The sequence below is a fragment of the Delphinapterus leucas genome, chromosome 3, assembly GCF_059928025.1.
Source record: "Delphinapterus leucas isolate spDelLeu-1000000601 "Yukka" chromosome 3, BTC_Dleu_Yukka2, whole genome shotgun sequence".
Classification (NCBI taxonomy): Eukaryota; Metazoa; Chordata; class Mammalia; order Artiodactyla; family Monodontidae; genus Delphinapterus; species Delphinapterus leucas.
Window position 1 is genome coordinate 77,566,129 of NC_143131.1, and position 16,001 is coordinate 77,582,129.

A 16,001-nucleotide genomic window follows, 5' to 3' on the forward strand; every position below is an offset into this window, starting at 1 on the left:
TCTTACAACAAAAGCAGTGCATCTTTTCCTGGGTTCTGAAATAGAAGACTTTCTTACCTTACCCAAATAACTTAAGGCTTTTGCTTCATATGAGAGATGGATCCAGGGAAGTGGGCCTGGTTTTACATCTATCTCTTGTTGGCAGGCAGTCCCCACTGGCCCACCTTCGCTAACAATGGGGCTCCTGCTGTTACCTGCCCCTAATCTTTTTCGTGAATACTTAATAGATGCTGGTGGCAAAGAGCTTGCAACTGAGGGGGGCCCTTCCATGTGTCAGGGACTCTCAGTTATTCTAAACTTTCATGCTGCCTACACTTGGCCTTTAAATTTACTAAGATTTTACCTGATTCTTGCCTGCATTTATGGTGGCTACTTCTCTTTGGTGTTCTGGCAAAAGTGAAATAGTTTGGGTATCCAGTCTCTTCACAAAGGTGCTTATCACTCTTTTGGAAATTCAGTTTCTTGGTTGGCTTATTATCTCAGTTCTCTGATAGGTTCATGAAAAGTTATGATTTTGTGGATTATTTGGCTTTTTTCTTACTGTCAGGTTGTAGTAGTGTTCTCTTGGCTTTCTAAATCCTCTGCAGTAACGAATTTTCATGAAACTTTTGGGTGTGTTTGTGCCTGTGTGTCTGTGTGTGTCTTCTGAGCCTAAATGTAAAATGTATTTCTTAATGTAGATCAAAGTTATTAAACTTTTTCAAAAGCTAATTTTTAGAAGAAGTTTGGCAAGTTTAGTTCTATTTTTTTGTGGTCCAGAATGATTTCCTTGGAGGTATGTTGTCTTCTGAGGTAAATACTTTCTTAGAATTCTTGCATTGTTTTTTTTTGGCTTATTGAGGTGACTTTTCCTTAGGAAATAAACTTAGTGTTCTATTTTTTTTTTTATTCATCACACCACCACCCCCACTCCCTGCTGCTTTCCCCCCTTGAAAACTTAGTATTCTTGATTCTTAAAAACTTTTCCCATATCAAGAAACGGATAAGTAGAGGGAATAGCATGATTTCTCAAACACATCTGTTCTGAACAACTTAAAATTTAGGAAATCATTGCAATAGTTATTCTCCGTGGCACTCAAATAGACCAAAGGAATTAATTCCTTTCAGAAAGATCTGCTCCTACTCCTAGGAAGTAATTGATTTAGATAATTTGACTAAACATACTTTCTTTTTTGTTTGTTTGTTTGTTTGTTTGTTTGTTTGCGGTACGTGGGCCTCTCACTGTTGTGGCCTCTCCCGTTGCTGAGCACAGGCTCCGGATGCGCAGGCTCAGCGGCCCTGGCTCACGGGCCTAGCCGCACCACGGCATGTGGGATCTTCCCGGACCGGGGCACAAACCCGTGTCCCCTGCATCGGCAGGCGGACTCTCAACCACTGGGCCACCAGGGAAGCCCCATACTTTCATTTTAATATACTTTCTACATTTTCATTTAGAGTTTTGGAGGCTGGAAAAGCAAATGTTATTTTACCAAAAAATTCGCCAAGTGGAATAACTCATGTGATTGCCAGTAATGCGAGAATCAAGGCTGAACAAGAAAAAGATAACTTTAAGGCTCCATTTTATCCAATTCAGTATCTAGGAGATTTTCTTTTAGAGGTAAGTAAAAAACAAACAAAAAATTAGTAAACATTTTTAAATGTTTATTTTATAAAATATTGATACAGTGAAATGTAAAAATCAAATTATGTTCTGAGTTTTGAAAGTGTGATTAGAATTAAAATGAAATTTTTAAGACAGTTGCTCTCAGTTATTTAAATATTTGAGAGTATTTCTGATAAATCTGAAAAGAACTTATTAAATTTAAAATTTGTCTTATTTTAAGTCTCTACTTCTGTTTTCAGTGCTTTGGTGATGTTTATTACAAAATAATTTTAAGCATTTTAAACCAGAGTATAAATAAAACAGCAGTGGGCTATAGTATCATATGAGAATTCTTCGGTATTTTCCCAGTGGAAAAGAGGGAGCTGTTTCTAAGAATTTAGAAATATTTTCCTGTCCTTTTCCTCCACCTACATCTCCTCACTTGGTGCACATACCACTCCTTAAGTAGTTTGAATGGAAATAACCCTAGAAGAATTGCTCTAAAGGTAAGCAAAGAAGAATTTTTAAGAAGCGTCACTTAAGGTGGAAGAGAACCTGCAGTATGTCTAAAAACTGAACCTTGGTCTTCTAGGAAAACTTAGCACCTTCTTCAGTGTTTCCCATCTTGATAGATACTATACAACCTTTTGTCTAATAATTTATGTTAGAAGCCTGGGAATCACCCTTGAAACCTTCCTTTCCTTTATTCCCCACATCTTGTCAATTACCAAGTCCTATTGATTTTATTTCAAATACTTCTTGAATAAACTGCTTCTCTTCTGTACTAACATCATATTGAGTTCATCCTCTTTGCCCTGTGCTCCTGGAATCAACTCCTTATTATTCTCCCTATTGTTCTACTTCTTTACTTTTGCTAATTTCCTAGTAACTCTTACTTTTCTTTCTCTAGTCCATTCAGCTTCATCCAGAAGTAACATCTAAAATGCTCTTTCTAAAATAGTTCTGATGCTGTCTCTCTCCTACTTAAAACTGTCCAATGGCTTCCCATTGCCCTTAGGATAAAGTTGTAAACCTCTAATACAGCTTTAAGTTAGCACAGGGTTCCTGTCACTCCTACCTTTGCAACTATAGCCTGCTCTACTTTTTCCTATGCTCACTATACTATAACACAACTGCCTTCTTCTAGTTTCTTAAACAGGCTAGGCTACTTCCTACCTCAGTGTCTTCTGAAAAGCTATTTTCTCTTCCTAAAAAGGTCCTTTCCACTATTCTCTCACTCCCTATGCCTGCCTACTTCCTGCTTATTCAGTTTGCAGTTATAATGCTGCCTCTTCAAGGAAGCCTCCTTGGCCCCTTATTAAAATAGTTAGTTTCCCCTCTAATGTGTTCTGATATCACTATTTTGCTTTATAGTACTCATCACAGTTGTAATTAATTGGCTGATTACTTGGTTCATGTCTTTTTCCCCACCTAAACCAAAAGCACTGTGTCATCAAGGATGATGTCTGTCTTTTCCATAGTTATATCTGAATCATCTTGCATAAAGCCTAGCACATGAGTTCTCACTTTATATTTGTTAGATTAATAGAGAAATTATGAACAACCCTTGAGTATTCCAAGAGTAGATGTAATATATCATTGTATAATTACCTTTCCCTACTGAGTAGCGGCAGTGTGGATTGGAAATTTGACCTTAGTTCAGAGGATGGATCTGCTTGGACTATGGATAATCTCATTGTCCTTGACAGTGATTGGTCTAGGAATGGGCATGTCAACCAGTTCTGATTCATGGGACATGAAGAGAGGTATGTAAGAGCTTCTGGGAAGTTTCTTTCTCATTCTGAAAAGAGCCTCTGGCAGCCTGGCATCTGCTACATGTAAACATGGAAAGATGAAACGAAACCGTAATTACTACTGGCAGCCATTCTTTAACCATGAGGAGAAGTAGCCTTAGGTTGAAACCAATCTTGTAGACAGCAAAGTGTAGAGACAGAATGTAGACTCTTGTAGAGATACTTGAGTTGCTGGATTAATCAACCCTGAAACCTGACTTAGCAATGGACCATATTGCCATTCTGTGAGGTAGCAATTTCCATGTTGTTTACGTTAGTTTGTTGGTTTTCTATTATTTGCAGCCTAAAGCATCCTATCTGATCTACCTAACTGAACAGTTTAAAGGTAGTATTGACTCTCAACAGAATGAAAACCATTCTTAACTAAATTAGAAAAAGTATCTGAATTTCCCTTTCTCTATGGAAAGAAATGAACAAAATGTAATATGTATTATGCTTTCTCCATAATCGTATTTTGCAGTAATCTGACACAATCAGATTCAGCTTCTGAAGTACTAGAGGGCATTAGTATATCAAGCAAAAATAATAGACAATCTCTAACTTATATTTGTTTTTAGAATACATTGTTTTATAAGCTCTAGATTAGACAGCTAAGAGTTCATAACCATTCATTCCAAATGAGGCATTTTGTGATCCCTTCTGAGGATAAGATAGTTAACTTCATTTTGATGTCTTGCTTTTCTTCTACCTCTTTGGCATAGAATATAATACATTCCTCATTAGATGGATTCTGAAGTGTCCTTTAAGAAGAGTTGCCATATAAAATGACTGAGTCAAAAGTAACAATTGAGCAATTGTTTAAAAAATAGTTGTGTTTAACCTACTTAACTTTTTGGAAAGCCACTTAGTAACAGAATCAGGAATTATTTAGTTCAGGTTTATAGATACTTGCTGAAGACTTTTGCTGTACCAGTTATTATGCTATGCACTATAGAAAATGAATAAGACCACCTGCCAGACTTCAAAAACAAAATGTGGCATAAACAGAATGTGGAAACTGTTAATTACAATTTAGTATGTATTGTGCAAGGTATAGAAATACAGAAGAGCAAGTGACTAATGTATCTAAATTGTTTGGCCCAAGGAAGATGTCACAAAAAGGCGAGAATACTTAGGAATACTCCAAACTTCTTTTGATTATCTGTCCAAGAAATAAAATAAAATGATCCACAGAAAAGTCTTATGGAAATATATTAGTAATTGCAAAAACATACACTTTTTGTTCCAGATCAACTAATTGTTGACCTAGATTTGTAACTTATTACTTCTTTAACCATAGGGAAGTCATTTATTCTGTGACCGAATATCTTTCTTTGCATGTAGAAGGTAATACTTACCTTACTTTGGTTGTTATACAACTGTTACTCTAAGCCATTATTTATTGAGTGATTACTGTGTGCCAGGCACGATGCTAAGCATTTTACACACTTAATCTTATTTTAAACCTTATGTTCCTGTGTGGTATGCACTATGGCCTCATTTTACAGTTAGTGAAATGACATATAATTGAATTTAATAATTTTCCCATGATCTCACAGCTATCGTATGTCAGACCAAAAAATTGAAGACCAAGCACTCAAAAAATTTTAAGGCTGCTCTCCTCGAGTCTCCCTTTACTTTTCTCATTTTGAGTATTATTAGGTTTCCTTGATAATAGGAAGGTCTCTTTCTGGGTAGTTAAAAATACTTAATGCTGTAGAGATTACCATATGCTAGTAGTCAGTCTAGTTAAGAACCATGTAGAACACTCTGGGAATTTCCTAGTGTTCCAATGGTTAGGACTTGGTGCTTCCACTGCAGGGGGCCCGGGTTCGATCCCTGGTTGGGGAACTAAGATCCCACAAGCCACGCAGTGTGGCCCCTCCAAAAAAAAAGAACCATGTAGAGTACTCAAAAGATGCTTGTTCTAATTACTTTATCTCTCTGGCTCTCCATCCAGTCTTGTGAATTCATTCAAGTTGTGTGGCAAATGCCATGGCTGAATCAAGGAATAAGACCTAAGACCAAAGCATATCCATACCTATTTTAAGACAGAAAACAAAGTCAAATATGTGAATCAGAAGCCAGGGCAACTATCATTTCCACACTGTGCTGCCCTATCTTAGGTAATAGAATAATTTACTGAATTAATAGGCTTTTGGTCATCTGTTTGTAACATAGCATTATACTATATAAGGGAGATTAGACATGGCGCTCTTTTCCTAGATCATATAGGAGACAAACATCTAACACAATGCCTAGTGTATTGTTGGCACTAAAATTTTATAAAATAAGGAATAAGTAATGAATATTTACAGAAAAATAATGCCCATATCTTTCATAAGAGTAGCTGGTTGGAGAGAGTGTGGCTTGGAGACAATTACATGTTGATCATTTGTTTAGTGCTATAGAAAATAGATTATTTTAAAAAATTTTCCAAATGTCATAGTTTATCACGTTGTGATTTTTAATTATTTAAATAGGTACTTGAATCATACATTCTAATTTACAGATCAGTATATAGCATCTTAATAATCAGAATTAGAAAACAGTATGTTCTTCCCTAGTTGCTGATGATAATGGTATGTTCTTTTGCGTATGTATTCTGTGTAACTGGAAACTATATGGGATTAATTCATCCTGTATTTTAGACATTTCTTGATGATCTAAGCCTGAGGATTTATCCTCTTTGTCAACCATGTGAAATTTGAAGCCAGAAACTCAGTTTATCCCCATTAAAGTTGTCCTTAATGGAAATTGTACATTCAGAGTAATACTTTCTTTGATTCCAGGAATAAGACAGAAGAAAAGTCTTCATTTTTCATGGCTTTCAATTTCACTTTTCTGAGTAACTGAAGAAATTTAATCAGCTACTCTCAGGGATTGTTGTCTGGTTGCAAGATTGCAAGCTGCTAAAGGGCCCTCATATCCATATAGGAAGCCCAGTACAAGTGAAAGGGAACCAAAGATCACACCATAGGCCTTAACCACATTTCATCTATATCATGATTGTTCCCTAGGAGGACAATGATTCTCCAGTCTCTTTGTGTAAAGATGGTGAATCTTTGAATACTCTTGCATAATAAGTACTTGAATTCATCTTTACTCTCAATTCTTTATCTTACTAAACTTTGAGAATTTTATGTATAAGTACATATGCAACTATATTTTAAATTATTATTGGTAGGTAGTTAAAAATTCCGTTTGGATTCCTTAACAAGAGAAATAAATGTGTGTGAGATAGAGTTAGGTGAAGATAATTGCTTACTAATGTTCAAGTAAAATAAGAGCTGTGAATTCAACTATTAGCCTATTTTCTTCTCTGTATGATAGACGTGCAAATAAGAAGTCTTACTAGTAAAAAGCTGAAAAATAATCTGAGAAATAATCTATAATCAGAAAATGTTGAAGTAGATTGTAACTTTAACTTGGTAAGGGACTAGATAAAGTAATTTTGTTCATGATTATTCATAAAAAGGGCTGCTTGTTACTAGACCAAGCTTAGCTTTCCTTGAGATACATTATTTTATTATTTGGGACCTTTGTTGTAATGATTTTTTTTTCCCTTCAAGGAACTTACTACTGTTTAATAACCTTTGATTTAGAAGAGTGCATTTTTTTTTTAGAAGAGTGCATTCTTGTACCTACTTGTTTGACTACCAAAATATTTTGCAATTATAAAGTTGGATACCATAAAGAGCACATAATGTTGAAATCATACTTAATTGATTGCCTAAACCATTTTTACATACATACAGAAAGAAATTCAGAATGATGAAGATTCCCAAACCAGTTCTGTTTGGAATAACCACAGCAATCAAGAAAAAAACAAAGATTTCAGGAAAGATATGGGATTTCTTGAAATGAAAGGTGCCTTAAAAGAGATCATGTGCAGAACCCAGGTAACACTTTATACTCTAAAAAAATCTTACATTTCTGATTTTTCTTACAAAATTTGTGAGAGGCATTATTTGGTGGAAATAACAATGATTTTGGAATCACAGAGCTGGTATTTGAACCCAGCTCTGATTTACAGTCTATAATTTGAACATATTGGGATATTGTCCATGTCTCTATTTTGAGGCTCTTATTGAAATAATATATATGTGCATATGGAAATTCACAGTTCCTAATACATAGTGTGTTCTCAACACATGGTAATTACTTAAAACAACTCGGTATGTTGAATGTAACGTGTGTCTTACAAAGGATTCATCAATATATGTATTTATATTCATGGTCTAAAGTCAAGTATTTTACTGCATATAGATCAAGTTTTTTTAAATGGCACAAGTGAATTCCAGTATGATTAAATATGGAAAACAAAAAAAACATGAAGGACTCTGAACTTAGAGCAATGAAAAGTACGTTAAGAAAGCATATTTGTGGCTCTCAACTAAAATTTTTCAGTTAGTAGGAGCAACCAAAAAAGACATTATGAGTTCTACCCTAGAAGACCTAATGTTCAGTTATGTTCAGTTTCATACTGTTTTTTATAAAATAGACTCTCTAATTGGTTTACCAAATCATTAGCCTAGTAATTATTATTACTTAGTCTAAACTAAAATATTTTTAAATATGAGTAGAAAGAAATTAAAATTTGTTTTTACTGCATCTGTCAAATTTTACAAAGAGAATTCTAGGAACAATTTGGAACTTCTTCAACTGAGCAGTACCTTACAAAATCATATATGGAGACTGTAAATAAAACTTTCCAAGAGATTAAAATATTTTTGTGATTTTCTCTAGCTTTTTCAAAATGCAGTTGATATTTATGTGACTTAGATGATTTTCTATGATTATGTGTACATGATCTTAATTAGAGGCTTTTGAGTTCATATGTCTGTTGAAATATGCATTATAAGCCACAGTATAACATTTTTTACATAAAGGATGTAAAATAATGGAGTTATTAAATTAGTTTTATTTAATATGAAAAAAATGGAGATTTTATGAAAGATAGGGTAATTATTAAAATACATCTGTAAACATCTTGAGTTTTAGAACTCAAGAGGTTGTATATAAAATGCTTCAATCAAAAGATAGAGTAGCTGAATGCATACAAAAACAAAACCCATATATATGCTGCCAAAAAGAGACTCACTTCAGATTTAATGACATACACAGATAAAGTGAGGGAATGGGAAAAGGTATTCCATGCAAATTGAAATCAAAAGAAAGCCAGTGTAGCAACAGTTACATCACACAAAATAGACTTTAAAGATTGTTATGAGACAAAGGGGAGGACATTATATAATGATCAAGGGATCAATCCAAGAAGAAGATAAAACAATTGTAAATGTATATGCACCCAACATAGGACCACCTAAATACATAAAGCAAATATTAACAAACAAAAGGGAGAACTTGACAGTAATATCAATACAATAATAGTAGGGGACTTTAACACCCCACCTACATCAACAGAAAGGTCATCCAGACAGAAAATCAATATGGAAACACTAGCTTTAAATAACACATTAAACCAAATGGACTTAATAGATATGTGTATATAGAGCATTTTGTCAAATATACCACAGCTGACCTCAAATATATACCACAGCTAACATCATATTCAATGGGAAAAAGCTGAAAGCATTTCCTCTAAGATCAGGAACAAAACAAGGATGCCCACTCTCACTGCTTTTATTGAACACAGTATTGGAAGTCCTAACCATGGCAATCAGAGAAGAAAAAGAAAAGGAATCCAAATTGAAAAGGAAGATGTAAAATTGTCACTGTTTGCAGATGACATGATACTATACATAGAATATCCTAAAGATGCCATCAACAAACTGCTAGAGCTCAGTAATGAATTCTGTAAAGTTGCAGAATAAAAAATTAATATACAGAAATCTGCATGTCTATGCACTAACAACAAACTATCAGAAAGAGTAATTAAGGAAACAATCCCATTTACCATTGCATCAAAAAGAATAAAATACCTGGGAGTAAACCTACCTAAGGAGGTAAAAATCAGATGCCCAGAAAACTATAAGACACTGATGAAAGAAACTGAAGCCAACACAAACAAATGGGAAGATATCCCATGTTCATGGGTTGGAAGAATTAATATTGTTAAAAATGACCATACTAACCAAGGCAATCTACAGATTCAGTGCCACCCTATCAAAATACCAAGGGCATTTCTCACAGAAATAAATAATTTTGAAATTTGAATGGAAACACAAAAGAGCCCGAATAGCCAAAACACTCTTGAGAAAGAAGAACAGAGCCAAAGGAATCATGCTCCCTGACTTTGGACGATACTACATCTGACTATACTACAAAGCTACAGTAATCAAAACAGTATGGTACTGGCACAAAAATGGACACATAGATGATTGGAACAGAGTAGAGAGCCCAGAAGTAAGTCCACACAGTTATGCTCAATGAATCTACAACAAAGGAGACAAGAATATGGAATGGTGAAGACAGTCTCTTCAACAAGTGATGCTGGAAAGACTGGACAGTTAAATATGAAACAATGAGATTAGAACATTTCCTCACATTATGTCCAAAAATAAACTCAAAATATATAAAAGACTTAAATGTAAGCCCTGAAACCATAAAACTCCCAGAAGAGAATATAGGTATAACACTCTTTGACATAAATTGTCACAGTATTTTTTTTGAATCTGTATCTTAAAGCACAGGAAATAAAAGCAAAAATAAATAAATGATACCTGATTAGACTTAAAAGCCTTCACAAAGCAAAGTAAACCATCGACAAAATGAAAAGACAGCCTACTGAATGAGAGAAAATATTTGCTAATGATATGACCAATAAGGGGTTAATAGCCAAAATATATAAATAGGTCATACATCTCAACACCAAAAAAACAACCCAATTAAAAAATGGGCAGAAGACCTGAAAAGACATTTTTCTAAAGAAGGCATACAGATGGCCAGCAGGTATACGAAAAGCTGCTCAACATCGTTAATCATCAGAGAAATGCAAATTAAATCCACAATGTGATATCACTTCACATCTGTCAGAATGGCTATCATGAAAAAAAACAGAAATAACAAATATTGGTGAGGATGTAGAGAAAACGGAACCCTCATACACTGTTTGTTGATGGGAGTATAAATTGGTGCACCCACTGTGGAAAATGGTATGGCAGTTTCTAAAAAATAAAAAACGAAACTAAAAGTAGAACTACCATATGACCCAGCAATTTCATTCCTGGGTACATATCAGAAAAAAAGGAAAACACTAGTTTCAAAATATCCAAGCATACCAATGTTTATAGCAGCATTATTTACAATTACCATGGTATGGAAGCAACCTAAGTGTCCATCAACAAATGAATGGATAAAGAAGATGGGAGATCTGTATAGACATATAGTTATAGTGGAATACTACTCAGCCATAAAAAATGAAATTTTGCCATTTGCAACAACATGGATGGACTTGGAGGTATACTAAGTGGAATAAGTCAAAAAGAGAAAGATAAATACAGTATGATATAATTTATATGTGGAATCTAAAAAATAAAACAAACTACTGAATATTACATAATTAAAATGGACTTACAGATATGGAGAACAAACTAGTGGTTACCAGTGGGGAGAGGGAATAGCTGGAAGGGGGCAATATAGGGGTAGGGGACTAAGAGGTATAAATTATTAGGCATAAAATAAGCTACAAGGATATATTGTACAACACAGGAAATATAGCCAGTATTTTATAATAACTATAAGTTGAGTATAACCTTGAAAAATTGTGAATCATTACATTGTATACCTGTAACTTATATAATATTGTACATCAACTACATCTAAATTTTAAAAAAAAGTAAAAAGAATACATCTGTAAACATCTTGAGTTCCTTTTAGAACTCAGGAGAATGTATATCAAATTCAGGTCACAATTTCTATTTTTTTTAATTTCTTAGTGTAAAGAATAAACAATATGGTTTGCAATACTTCTTATTCATTTTAATGTTATTATACCTATTTCCTATACAAAGATTTTCTGAGATGTTTCATTTGATATGCCTAATAATGGCAAGACTCTATTTGATGTAGAGCCTAAATTGTTTTCACAAACATTTGGAAAAATAAAAGAAAATAATGAAGATAACCAAATCTGTTTTGACTAATCATACGACAAATTTTGTAAAAGGCAGAGATTCCAGGAAAGAGTAAGTTAACAAAATACCTAAATTAAATGTGTTTGTAAACACAGTATATACTTTAAGAACTAAAAATATTTATTTTTCTGTTTCATCTTAGTATAACTAAAATGTAATATAATTCATAATTCTCTTTACTGTATTTAATCTCATGTGTATGTTTCATAAAACCTACATTCCTGAGGGTTTTTTTGTTGTGACTTGCATTGGTTGTGTTGAGGCTATGGCTAATCCATAGTCTAACTAAAGTATTTTTATAAACATGCAGAAAGAAGTGAAAAATCATGATGAAGATGTTAATATTAGTTCTATTTTAACTGAACATCACAGAAAAGAAAAATACAGAGATTCTAGTAAAGATTTGAAATTTGTTAAAATGAGAAATGCCTTAGGAAGGCACACATATGGAAATCAGGTAAGACCTTCCAAATTAAAAGTAATTTATTTATATTTTACACTCTTTTCTAATAATGCCAGTTATGAAGTTGTTTCTTCTGAATTATGTATATGTTATATGTGTTTATAAAACATTTGTGTATAATTTTTGAAAGTACAAAAATGAGTGCTGTGTACCTACCAGCTAGGTTAAGAAATAGAGCATTACCAGCTTTTTAAGATTCTGCTGTGTCATTTCCAAACTGCATCCCTTTTTCTTCCTCTTACCCATGATAGGTAACCTCTGTTTTGGAATTTGTTTTAATATTTTCTTATTTTTCATTATAGTTTTACCACCTACATATGTATCCCTACCAATACATTGTTTAGTTTTGCCTGTTAATGAACTTTTCTAGTTTGTGGTATTTATAATCTTCTGTGACTTGCTTTTTTGCAGGTGTATATGTTTCATTGTTTCACAGTTATACCTTTTATCCATTTTACTATTGATAAATATTTTGGTGTCTTTTTACTGGTTTGTTTTTGATGGATTGATTGGTTTTTGTAACTGTGAGCATTTCTGCCATGAATAGTATGAACCTTTTCTTACATTACTTTTGGTGCACATGTTCAAGAGTTCCTCTAGCTTAGGATATATCCCTAAGAGAATTCTAGGTTATAAGGACTGTGCATGTTCAAGTCTACTAGATAATGAACAACTGTTTTCCAAAATATTTTACTAATGTATACCCACTCCAACAGTGAATGAGATTTTGTATTGTATATAACTTTTTTTTTAATGTGTCATAATTCAGACTCGTCTTGAATTTATATGGATTTTGTAACATACATCATTCATGTTTACATTTGTTTAATTGTGGTCTAAATATGTTTAGAAGGGAATTAAGAAAAAGGATGAAGATATTCAAAGGAATTATACTTTGAGGAAAAAACACAAAAGAGAGAAAGAAAGAGATTCCAGGAAGGACAATGAACATGACAAAAGTACCTTAAGAAAGCACATTTATAGAGATCAGGTAAAACTTTGTAAGCTAAGCTGAAAAAAAACAAAAAACAGTTTTAATTTCTTTTGGCTCTTCCCTAATATCACCTACACATATAATCTGATTTTTGTGATTGCGTGCTGTGTTAAATATAACTTGTACATCTTATGAAAAGAATCTTCTTGATTTGATCTGGTGTAATATTCATAATTAATGTTATAATTAGCTTTGGTTCACAATGAAAATATTTTTACATGTGTACAGAAAGAATTTGAGTTAATAATCAGGATATTCAAATATATTTTATTTTGCCTGACTAAAACAAAAAAGAAAAGAAAGGTTCTGACAAAAGAGGCTAAAATTCTTAAAATGAAAAACACACGTGTATGTAGTTTGGCTAATACATTCTAATCTAAATAATCTAAATTTTAGGGGTTGTTTTTTTTTTTTTTTCGCGGTACGCGGGCCTCTCACCGCCGTGGCCTCTCCCGTAGCAGAACACAGGCTCCGGATGCGCAGGCTCAGCGGCCATGGCTCACGGGCCCAGCCGCTCCGCGGCATGTGGGATCCTCCCGGACCAGGGCACGAACCCGTGTCCCCTGCAACAGCAGGCAGACTCTCAACCATTGCACCACCAGGGGAGCCCAAAAGCTTGTCTTTTAAACAGGATCCTTCTTGTGTTAATTTTTCTAGAGTATAACTTTATTTTACAGTCTAGACAGCGTGTTTATATGTATTCAGAAGGATCTTCAGAAGAATGATAAAGGTAAATAATTATGTTTTGTGGGAACATGGCAACCAAAAAACAAAACAAGGGAGAGAGAGAGGTTCCAGGAAAGGTTTGGAACAGGTTAAAATAAAAAGTACTTAAGAAAGTGCACATGTAAATATCAGGTAAAACTTTGCAATTAAAACATTTGGTTTTTAATTTTTTAAATTTCAATCTGTAATCTTTATGTAATGTAATTGTAAGGATCTTTGCTGTAGTTAACACTGCATGAATGTGTTCTTGTGTTGTCTATTGTGATACTTAGCATTTGTGTTGACACTCTTTAGTACATTGTGTAAAGTACTTTTTTGTGTATACAGAAAGAAATGAAGAATTCTGTTTTTGCTGATCATGCCAAAGACTCAAAAACCAAGGATATCAGGACAGATGTGGATATTGCTGACATAAAAAATGCCTTAAGGAAACACATATACAGAGCTCAGGTAGAACTTGACATACTAAAAATTTTGTATAGTTTTCTCTCATTCTGTAGTGTAACCAAGTATAATAATAATAATAATGAGTCATTTTATTATTATGTTTAATATGTCTTAAAATAATTTTATTCATTAATTTTTGTTAATAGTAATTATTGTCTGTGGACATGTAGTAAATTGCTGAATTCTCTGCCATTTATACCTCAGTGATATCACGGATAAGTTATGTGTTTTATAAACTGCTGTAACTTGTTGCTTGTTAACCTGCTATTGGAGAATGAGGGCTAGAAGATCCCCATTTCTGTTGTCCTCGTTCAGCCTCAGTCTGAGAAAGGCTTTGAGGCTCCCTGCGTTTTGGGGAAGGGCTTTTTCAGTGTTCTTGCCCTGCCTCAAGTAATAGGGGATGATCTGGGATCACCATCTCTTCCTGCCTCTCTGTGGGGGTAAAGGATTTTTTTCCTATTTCCTTATCCAGCAGGTTATGGGGTTTGCATGTGTGCCCTGAGGGTAACCACATTTGCTACCCTTCCCACAGCAGCTGCTGTTCAAGTCTCAGCCTCCACCACTAGGGAGACTTTCTTTGGTCTCCCACCCTGTCTCTTTTCGTTTGCATGAGCACCCAGTGAGGTCCGTGGAGAAAATCACACCATTGAGTGCAAACTCCCTGCATTTTGTTGATTCCCAGGGGTTCCGTTTTCTCATGCTGGCCCACACTTGGCCTTTAGTAAGTGGTGAAAAATTTAAGCTGAAATCTTACCCACTGTAGTGGAGTCCTCCTATTCCTGCTAAACTCTCTCAGATAAATCGGTGCTCATGTCCCATGTCCTTGGAGGCCCTTCTCTTTCTTCATATCTCTGTTTAGTTTGTTGCACTAAGACCTCTGCTGTCCCAAGGGTTCAGGTGAAGTTATCATTTCGTAGATTTTCCATTTTTATTGTTCGTAATGTGGGAAAGCCTCTCTTTTCAGCTTTCTATATCCTAAGTGGAAGCCAAGCCTTTATCATTGTTTTAATTTGTATTTCTTCTGTTAGTAGCAAGTCTGAGCATATTTTATGCCTTCACTTGCCATTTGTGTATTTCTTCCTCTGCCAACTGCTTGTTGGTACTCTTTTCTCTATTTTTTCAGTAGGTTGTTTTATACCACTGCTTCTAGAACTCTTTATATAATCAGGATATTATCTCTTGTTATGTTTGCAAATATTTCTCCAGTATAATCTTTTAAACAAATACAAACTTACAGGTATTTTACAATAGAGGAAGATTTTACATGTGATTATATACAAAACATGACTAAATTTTTTCTCCTATGGAGTTTTATACAAAAGTCCAGAGGAGCATTTTATAAATGCTCTCTCCATTTATATTTCTAATTATTAAAATACTAAGGACAATGGACCTATTCAGGTCTTCAAAGTAAATATGACTTTACCTTTTACATTATTTTAATTTAGAAGGGGAAAATAGAGACTGTTCATAGTCATGAGAGTGCCATTACCCTAAAATGATGGAGGTTCCTAGTTAAACATGAGAATCAGATCAATTATATCTATTAATGTCTTCCTGAATCTGATTTGTAAGTTTGGCCAAGGTTTTATGCTTTGTAAGCTGAACTGTATTTTTTGACCTAAAAATGTTTAATTTTAATTAATAGTTTCTGTTTTGTAGGCTATAAGATACAGCTGCATTAGAATAGATAAACAACCAGTATACAATGTTGAGGTAAGAAATTTGGAGTAGGGTGCTGATGGGGGCAAAAAGAAGCTTTATGTTTTATTATTAGTTGTTTTGATATAAAGGTATGTGTTGTCAGCAAGACAAAGCTTCTTATCAAATTTGAAATGTAGTTTCTCTAATTAGAAGTGAAAAAGAAAAATAGTATTCTATCAAAGCTCCAAAAAAA

The 16,001-nt window shown here is 33.9% G+C and overlaps 1 protein-coding gene across 3 annotated transcripts in view; it reads left to right on the forward strand.

Moving 5' to 3' along the window:
• SLF1 (SMC5/6 complex localization factor 1) overlaps positions 1–16,001 on the forward strand; it is a 58,782-nt gene that overhangs the window by 14,717 nt on the left and 28,064 nt on the right. For 2 of the 3 annotated variants that reach the window (XM_089908368.1, XM_089908367.1), the window contains exons 5-9: positions 1,435–1,597; positions 7,134–7,277; positions 11,785–11,931; positions 12,788–12,928; positions 13,985–14,107. In XM_089908368.1, coding sequence (XP_089764494.1) covers positions 1,435–1,597; positions 7,134–7,277; positions 11,785–11,931; positions 12,788–12,928; positions 13,985–14,107 — 718 coding nt within the window. Of the gene's footprint in view, positions 1–1,434; positions 1,598–7,133; positions 7,278–11,784; positions 11,932–12,787; positions 12,929–13,984; positions 14,108–15,766; positions 15,821–16,001 lie in introns of all 3 variants that reach the window. The other variant, XM_022592701.2, reaches the window with a different exon arrangement.